General features: G+C 43.5%; 1 protein-coding gene across 1 annotated transcript; it reads left to right on the top strand.

Annotated features, from left to right (window-relative positions):
* The first annotated feature begins 3,017 nt into the window (after nt 1-3,017).
* Nucleotides 3,018-4,724, top strand: LOC109478469 (probable G-protein coupled receptor 61). The gene has a single exon (XM_019780005.1). It carries the CDS (start codon nt 3,195-3,197, stop codon nt 4,473-4,475), a length of 1,281 nt encoding a protein of 426 aa, XP_019635564.1. The 5' UTR covers nt 3,018-3,194; the 3' UTR covers nt 4,476-4,724.
* The last annotated feature ends 4,739 nt before the right edge of the window (nt 4,725-9,463 follow it).

Genomic DNA, 9,463 nt, shown 5'->3' with positions numbered 1-9,463 from the left:
GAGCATTTAAAAATGTAAAATTTGTGTTTGGTCCAGAGAAAGTAGAGGCCGTTACTTCATACTGTTACCTGGGTGTGTTGTTATCTGCGTCTGGCAGCTTTTCTTTGGCTAAAAAAGAGTTGTCCCTTAAATCACGCAAAGCCATTTTTGCTATAAAATCCCTCATCCGCTCACCGATTTCTCTAAAGGCTCTTTTAAGAATATTTGATTCATGTATCAAACCTATTATGTTATATGGCTGTGAAATCTGGGGAAAAGAATACTTAAACGATACTAGTCCAATTGAAGTCATACATAACCGTTTCTGTAAAACATTCTCGGTATTCACAGAAATGCCAGCAACATTGCATATAAAGCTGAACTCGGTAGATTTCCCCTAGATATAGATGTTTCAGTCAGGGTTGTAAAGCACTGGTTACGGCTAAGACAACTAGATTTCTGCACACATCCTCTACAAGTGGATGGTCTATTGTCGCAACAACATGATATGTTAAACGTCAACAAGAAAAACTGGTTATGCCACGTGAAAGAGATACTTGACAATAGCGGTAACTCGTTCATTTGGCAAAATAGCAATCTACATGTAAACAATAGATTTGCATGTGTATCGTTGAGAAAAAGACTAACAGACATGTATATTCAAACCTTCCTCCACAATTTATCTATCAATAGCGGCAAATTAAGATCGTATAGAAAACTAAAATCTGACTATAATATGGAAACCTATCTGCATCACCCTGATTTTGAGCTAAGATCATCTCTATGTAAAATGAGACTAAGCGCTCACACATTAGAGATAGAGAGAGGAAGATATAAGAAACTGCCTGTATGCGAAAGATTCTGTAAATACTGTACAGAGGGAGCAGTGGAAGATGAAATGCATTTTATCTGTCAGTGTCCTCATTACGATTTTGAAAGAAAAAAGTTATTCAAAGAAGTCGCCAATATTTCCCAAGTTTTTCATATCTCAACCAACAACAAAAGACTATATTATTGCTAAAGTCTCCCAACACATTTATTTTTCAAAGAGTCGGACAATTCATCTCCCACTGCCTCCTGAGAAGAAGTCAAACCCCCTAATAGCATGACAAGAATAGTTTAATAGAATAGAACAGATTAGAATAGCAGTTACTTTGTTCCTATTACCTGGTCACATATTGTATATCTACTTTTTACCCTGTATGTATTCCAACGTTATTAGGTTTAAGTAGAGATAGTAGGTTCGATAAGTGTATCGTACACGTAGAAGTTGTTAGCAAATGGTCTTATATCTTATATCGCCACAATTTTCTTGTTAATGTCTGTATGCAATTAGCCCTCGGGCATGAATTTGCAATAAACATCATCATTATGGTGAAGGCGACACAAATTCATCAGTTCTCTAAATTTACCAAACATCGTTATCATTAATAACTCTAGTACGAGCTGCCTGGCGTATATGATCTGCACCAGACCTCTTGGTGTACTAAAAAAATAATTTGAATAAAATACTCATCAGAGGGTTTGGTTGTATTGGAGTAAAAATTGGTTGCAAATGGTAATTTCATGACTGTCTTAGTCCTCTAATGTCTACTATTTTTCAAGCAACCCACTTAGTCGGGTAGAGACTACTAGATTTACGAAACGGCGATGTTGTGTTTCCTGGCATCGTTACCTTTCCTAACGCTATATATTCCGATACGAGCTGCCTGACGTATTCCGCACAGTGATCAACGCGATATCCTACCGACATCAAAACCACTTGCGCCTGCAGACCTGCAATAGGGTCTGGAGAAACGCCATAACGTACAACAAGCGTGGGCGTTAAAAACCACAACCATATGCTTCAACCGACAAACTCTCAAATCTCTGAGAGTAGAGCTCATGGGATTTCTCCGAAAATATTTGGACGGTATCCATGGTAAGAAACATCCTACTTAACGCTAAAAGTAGTTTCACATTCACCGCTCGGAATCCCTGCGTGTATGCACCTGCCTGGCTTGATCCGCCCCCAGGGTGCTATTAGTGAGTCCTTGTCGACAATCTGCAAACTCGTTTCCAGAGGATCACACAGTGTTGATTCATTACCCCCCCCCCTCATCCACCAAGGATGTTGTAAATGTCAGATGCATGTAACCCCTTTTATGTATTTCTAACATAGGCCTGAGGAGATGTACATTTTCTTAGAATCCGTGTACATTTGTCCACGTAGGTCTCCTGCCACAGACTAGAGAAGTTTATTCAACATCGTTTTCTTACATACAGGTACACAACCTTATTCTGTTTATCTCCAGCTCTATTGACGTTTCGATGTTTGCCGTTTGCTGTAATATTACGTCAAAATACGACAAGGAGAAAGTTCAATTTGCCCTACTGAAGGCTGCCGAAACGTCGTTAGAGAGAAAAATAAGGTTGTGTGCAAAGGTGTATCTAAGAAAACTATCACAATATTAATTGAATTGACTTGTATGGAAATCACCAATTACTGTGCAGAAAGTGGCCCGGGAATCTTTGTTCTAGATTTGATGAATCCTTGAGAGTAGTTGCTTTTTTTGCAAATATGATAGCATACACAAGTAGCTAGCTTAAATCTTTTAGGTAGCGAGTATGGGAGCTCCAGTATATAAAAAAGGATGGCACCCAGGTTAATATACAAGTACATGTTTTACGAAATGCAGAGAACATTACCTAAATTATAGGAATAGAAATTCTCTGCAACTTCCTTCGACTGATTTTAACATAATTTTGTTTGTTTGAGTGTTTGTTTATTAAATCAGTCTACTTGACTATTAAGTCGGTCTGCAGGCCGCTTTTCATTGGGAAGGGTCAGACAAAATATAACAAGATATATGATTTTAAGTCCTGACAAATCCATAAACATACCGCCATGATAAATTCATAGATCACACCATTAGATTACACTCCGTCTCATGTTTGTGTAACATGTTGCCATGTACACTGGTTATAAATAGCTCCACCTCCGGTTGTTTTGCAGACGGTGAGAGCGCCGCCACTGACATTTAACAAGATCAGTTTTCGTCTGGCTGGCTTTCGTCTGTGCGCCTATCGTGTGAGCAACGCAAGCAGCACAAACAACATTGGGATCTACAGCTAGAGGACGGGTGCAGGCACACCATTTCCGAGCGCTGCTTCACATCAAACCAAGCCCCTCGCTGACATAAAATAGCTACAAACTTGAGAACATCACAACGATCATGTCGACTGCGAATTATTCAGCGATGAACGCAACAACCGACAAGAATCTGGACTCCGTGTCTGTGGCGATGATGACAGTCATGACCATCACAGACGTCTTCGCCGTTGTCGGCAGTACCAGCGTGATGGCGGTCATTGCCAAGACGTCACAGCTGAGGATTCTCACTCTCATCTTCGTCTTCAACCTCTGCGCGGCTGATCTGATGCATTCCCTGTCCTCCACGCCTTTGGTCATCGCGACGCTGGCTCACGGCGGGTGGTTTTCCACCGACCCTGTGTGTAAGATTGCCGGATTCTTGGACTCCTTCTTCACGTTCGGTTCGATCTCTACCGTCTGTGTGATCAGCGTGGAGCGTTACTACTCCATCGTGCGACCCATGGTGCACGCGGCGTACCTCACTCTCCTGAAAGCCCTGGTCGCTATCGGTGTCATCTGGCTGCTCGCGCTGACCTTCGCTATCCTGCCTCTTCTCGGTTGGAACAGCTACTCCTTCGACCCTGTTCACGGAGAATGCACCTTCAGTTGGTCCGATGGTGGTGCGAGCACTGCCTACGCGATCGTCATCAGCGTCGTCTACTTCTGTATCCCTGCCTTGGTGATAATCGTCATGTACAGCTTCATCTATCGAACTGCACGTAAAGCATCGCGGCAGGTCGGACCGCTACCGGCTCCTTTACTTCCCGAGGAACAGAAGCAGAAACCTTCCGGCATATTCTTACAAGTTCCGTCGGCCACGCCGTCGCAGATGTTCAGTGTGTCCGCCGGCGTGGATCCTGGTCCGTCCACGAACACAAACTCCGCAACAGCAAGAGGCGCTCAAGATGGCGGGAATCCCCAGGGGAAAAAGCAAAATAACGAACCGCTGAAAGCGACTAAAACTCTGCTGCTCATCGTCGGGCTTTTCATCTTCACCTGGGGACCGTACTTCACAGTAAGTCTGTATGTGGGACTAGTGGGGGATAACAGAGGGGTAGAAGACGCTGTGATTTGGCTCAAGATTCTCGCCCGAGCGTCTTTCGCCCTGAACTCCTTGGTGTACGGGTTGCTGAACAGACAGGTGAGACTGGAACTGCACAAGGCGATTCGCAGCCTCTGTAAACCGGCAGCAACCACAGACCTCCCTCCCTCGGCTATCAACCTGCGCAGTTTTGACGTGGACGGGTCGCAGGTCGAAAACTTCTTCCAGTTCCTGGAAAGGACAAATGCCGCGGAGAGGAAGGACGAAACCGGCGGGAACAGAAATAAGAAAGACGCCGCGACCCAGCATGACTTCCCTTAATGCTCAACCTTGTATGAAAAACGTTTTTAGACCATTAAGAATCCATCTCCTGAAACCAGGACGCATAAAGAAGGAATTTCTTCCCACTGTGACTTTTCCAGCAGTTTAAAAGGTGATTTTATCCCCATAAATACATAAACACATTAACATCCTAGACTGTCTAGCAGAAAGAAACATTGCTTGAGTGTGTCGTGTCGAATTGTCGAATTGTCTACATCTAAATTTGTAACTAGAAAATGTATTCCTCATAGCTGATCATGAATTAGCTTCTTTGATAGCAAATTTGTTGAGAAAATGCCTTGTAATCGCTGTTTGCATTTGGGTAGTCTAAACAGTATACATGTACGTGCCAGCTCGGCCATCTCTGTAGCATTGTATTGCCAACCAATGTCCGACACTACCAGGTACAGATGGGCCAATTTAATTCGTGTCATTACTTTATATCTTGGATTGGGTGAGGCTACGTAACGTTTTAATAATATACAGTCTGTTGTGGATACTTCTTTAAGTGTCTTGAAGAGTAACTTGTCTTGGTTACTGTCTTCAGCTTGCATAACTCTACAGTGCACTTCTCTACCGCGAGGGGCGCTTCAGCTACGACATGGCAATTTCAGGGCTGTCCTCCAGTTGCCTAACTCATCTCAATCCTTCTGGAAGTCGCTGCGCAGCATATAGTGTCCTTAGAGTTTTCAAAAGCACAGAACGCAGACGTAAAGCAGGTAGAATGTTTTTTGTTGTTGTTTGCGGGGTATTTGCAGAGGATTGAGTAAGGAGGATGAAGCCCGCTCCGTGATGTCACTGTGACGTTACGGCATGACCGTAACGGCCACATCTCTGTCAACATCGTACACAACAAGTGCACCCGCAGGCATACTCGTACATGGCGCCCAGCTCCAGAGAGAGAGAGCAATGTGTAATATTTTCAAAGAATTTGATATGACTCGGCCGCGCCGGGGATCGAACTCACGACCTACCAATTCAGAAAAACTATACTCACATGGCCGTTGCACCAGAGGACATGCAGACACTCACTCCACTCTAGCTAGTTCACGTAAAAGAGAAGCCGACATGAAAATAGTGACTAATAGAGATAGGCATATTTGGGTGGCAAGGCTGTCTTCTGGTTAGGGTTATTGACTCAGAATCCGAAGGTTTTTGGTTCGAATCCCTTGCAGACCCCATTATCCTGGGGAAAGGCACATTCTATCTATTTTCTCACTTGACTCTCAGATGGGATGTAAAGATACATGTCCTGTATTTAAAGAGAGCCACATCTTGAGGACGTAAAAAGATCCCACAACGCTTTATTGAAAAGAGCGAGGTCCTTCCCGGTGTGAGTGGTTCAAACAGTCTCAGGTTTGACATGTTGAACCTTCCACAAATGTGGTAAATCTTCCTAATTCTGTAATTCCAGTCTCCTACGATAGCCAGAAAATGGTCATGACAAAATCTTTTTTGAACTGCCCCGCATAATGCGTAGTGATCTACAACATAACTTCTTCTATAACATAAAACGATAAATGTCTAGACTGTCATTTCATGAGAGTTTTCAACGAACTGTGTGAATCAGTAAGACACGAAAACCAATAAGGAATCAAAGTACCGTACATGACATTCGTCATCGGTCACTGTACGATTTTGATGCCGTCAGATTCGCAAGCAGGCTGTGACAGAACCAAACATCGACACGGATATAAGATAGCTTTTCCGTAAAAAGACAGCATAATTTTGAAGGAAAGGTGATGACTGTCTCAAAAAATGCCTTCAGTTTGAGATCGTACGATGATTGCATGACGTATCTGACCGAACCATATAAGAAAAGCAGTTTGAGCGTGAATCTGCGCAAGGACAGCAACGTTCGAGTGTCCGAGCTAACGTTGAACAATAAGTACTCCCAATCGTGTCTTTGGGCCGGTTTGTTTATTTTGGTATCAACACAAACTGCATCTTTTGTTTCAGCAACAAAACTTTCTACAAACAGTTCACTTCAAAAGCAATTTTTCTTCAAACATTTGAACTGTATTGGCAACATCCCCGTACCTTCATCCTGTAGGCACAAAACGTTGTGTCATCAAAGTACACCGTCAATCATTACAGACCACCAACACGTCTTTCTGCTTTATTTTAAGCCCCTTTTGTTTGCTGTGGTGCAGGTTGGGTGGTTTCTGTGGGAAGCTTGGTTCTGAGGCGTTTCGTGTCTGTAGTAACAACTGTGGGAGTTCTTACTGGCACGTTTGCTCACACGTGGTGTTCTAGACTAGAGGCATCGCATAATCGCCTTCTCCGAGGGAGACAGTGTAATACTTTTAACGTATCTGATGCTGTGACCCTTGTTTTCTGATCTAGGTTTTGTCCTCCACCAAACGATACAAAGACGTTTTATTGTACGTGTAGCAGCAGGAATATGGTAAATCTAGCAACGAATAAAGCTACCATGGGGATTTTGCACTTTAAAAAGTTCGTCATTCCGTTTCTGGATTCAGATGCTTCACATTTTGGTCGAGCTCTCCTAGATTTGGATACATGTTCCCTGGTCAAGTTCTTTAGCGGGCATCACTCTGTTAACGACATTTGTTGATCGCCAGAGGGTCGCTAATACATAAATTTCAGAGTCGCTAATATATAAATCGCCAGAGTCGAGCGTATTTTTTGCCAGAAAACCTACCCTGTTATACTATACAGGGTCAGTGACCTGCGAACATTCGTCGATCATACTGAAAATCAAAGTACTCCAGGGGACACCGCCAATTGCTTTGCAAATTCGTCTGGTCAGCTATTTTCCTGCTGCGTGGCACCGGCTTTTGCTTTCCGTGTCCAAGGAGAGAGCTGACTTTTTTAAATTTCTTTTTTTATAAATGGTTTATTGGTGAAACATCACCCGTGCAATCACAGCCTTTTATATCTGAATTGGTGCAGGGTTTATAATCAGGTTACAATCACATAAGAATCAATCAATAATCACAAACAATCACATAATACACATGGTACATATAACACACTTTTGTGGAACTGTCGCGAGGGTCTGTGCGGCTACCATTCGGCGCCACAAGTTGACCTCAATACGAAGTTATGTACCCATTCACACCTGGGTGTAGTGAGGAAAGTCGTGTAAAGTGCCTTTCCCAAGGGCACAACGTCGGAGCGCATGTCCAGACGTGTCCCGGGTACAACTCAGGATCGAACCCGGGTCTCACCGTTTCATAGTCGAACGCTCTACCACTACGCCAACCGACTATTCCAAAATTCTGCCAATCTTTCTGTTGAGTAGGTCGATGACAGAGAAGTGGTATCGGTCTTCACAACAATAAACCATTACATTGTTACATGGTTTGTCTCCAAACATATCAGACTTGTTCTACAGACAGAGGTTATAGTTGTAGAGTTGGACTCTAATGATTCGTGGTTTGAATCAACGGCAGGCCCCAGTGTTGTGTCATCATGAAAATAAGTACCTAGCCTCGGTCAGGGACGCCCTCCGGATTGGACATAAAGCCGGGGATCGCGTGTTTGATCTGGGAGCCACACCTTCAGCACGTTAAGATCCCATCGTAGCACGCGTATAGAAAAGAGTAGGTGCTCATTACCCTCCACCAGGCCTTCCTACGGGGGTAAGAAACCAGGAATTCCATAAAAAGGGGAAAATAGTTGGCCAGGAGTGTGAGTCCGCAAGAGGGTTAATTACCTTGTGCGGGCAAATGAACTCTGCGCTGGCTAACCTCCCCTGGTCAATTATTCTCCCTATTGGCTAAAGCTTACTTTTTTTAACTCGCGTTGTTAGGTGGAGACTAGGTGAGCTCATCCCGGTATGGGTGGATCAAACCTTAGAGTCCACAACAAGTCCACAACTAGATAAAGTTTGCGGCCGAGCAAGTACGTTTTTTTGTTCCACAAGCTTGTATTTACTTACTGAACAAACCTGGCGTGTTAAGCCTAACATGTGAAACAAACAAACGAACTGTGTTTAAGAGTTATACTATGCTGTTTACACCCCCATTGATATACCTTGACTCTGTGTTACCTGACCATTTCAATTCTATCCAATTTTCAGAAATGTCATTCAACACAAATAATGTATATTTAAGAAATCCAGCTTATATATACTTGGTGTGCCGAGTTAACGAATCCGCTTAATCCTTGAGCCAGTCCTTGATATTCTGACACTCAGATATAAGCAGAGACTACCGAAGTTTTATTGTGACATCGTGTGGCGTAATGGCAAGTGTGTTTGCCCATGAAGCAAACACGAATCTGGGTTCATGACCGGCCCGATGGATGCCCTTATAAGAACTTCCCCAATGTGTTTCTCCGTGAGGAGAGCACTCTCATTCAAACAACTCCAGCTTTGCGTCCCATCCGAGAGGACGTCCTAACACCGACTATATCATTTTCATATGGTGCGAGTTAAGAAATGGGCGGAAAATGCATTTCCTAAAGGCCTGCTATTTCTGACCAAAGCCAGCTAAAGAAGACTACGTTCACTTAAACCAAAGACTTGACGCCACAGTTGGGCGAAGGCTGACGGACATCCGGGTCCTGCATGTTGCTGCATCTTCATTTTGTAAAAACGAGGGCAATGACCGGGGAGTGTGACGACACCTGTTCGCACATCTACAACCCCACACCGGCTTTAGACCATGGAAACGTTTTGTCGTTGTTGTTGCCCGATGAAAGCTAGCATACAGTAGAAATACTTGAAAACGTACAATTTTAACGGCAGAGAAATGTGTTGTGTAGTTTTAAGACACTACTGTTACACGCCCTTTCCACTAGATACCACGACTAAGAAGCGACCAAATATTTGACAGATCGCTCAACGAATTTCATACACGAAGGACTTTTGTGTCATTTGTCTTTTGCATCATGCATTATATTCTGATTACATTGTACAAAATAAAGGTCACACAAATCTAAGTTATGGCTCAACGGGCGCCAGCGATCGCCGTGTAGTGGAGAAGAGGGTGACTGGTTCCCAGCTGAAATGGTTGAAA

This window comes from Branchiostoma belcheri, unplaced genomic scaffold (genome assembly GCF_001625305.1).
Source record: "Branchiostoma belcheri isolate BF01 breed outbred unplaced genomic scaffold, Haploidv18h27 scaffold44, whole genome shotgun sequence".
Lineage (NCBI taxonomy): Eukaryota > Metazoa > Chordata > Leptocardii > Amphioxiformes > Branchiostomatidae > Branchiostoma > Branchiostoma belcheri.
Note: the sequence above shows the minus strand (reverse complement) of the source record. Positions and strands in the feature narration are given on the sequence as shown.

Excerpts from the sequence above, each read along its gene's own strand:
- LOC109478469 (XM_019780005.1), top strand. The coding sequence starts at position 3,195 with ATGTCGACTGCGAATTATTCAGCGATGAACGCAACAACCGACAAGAAT.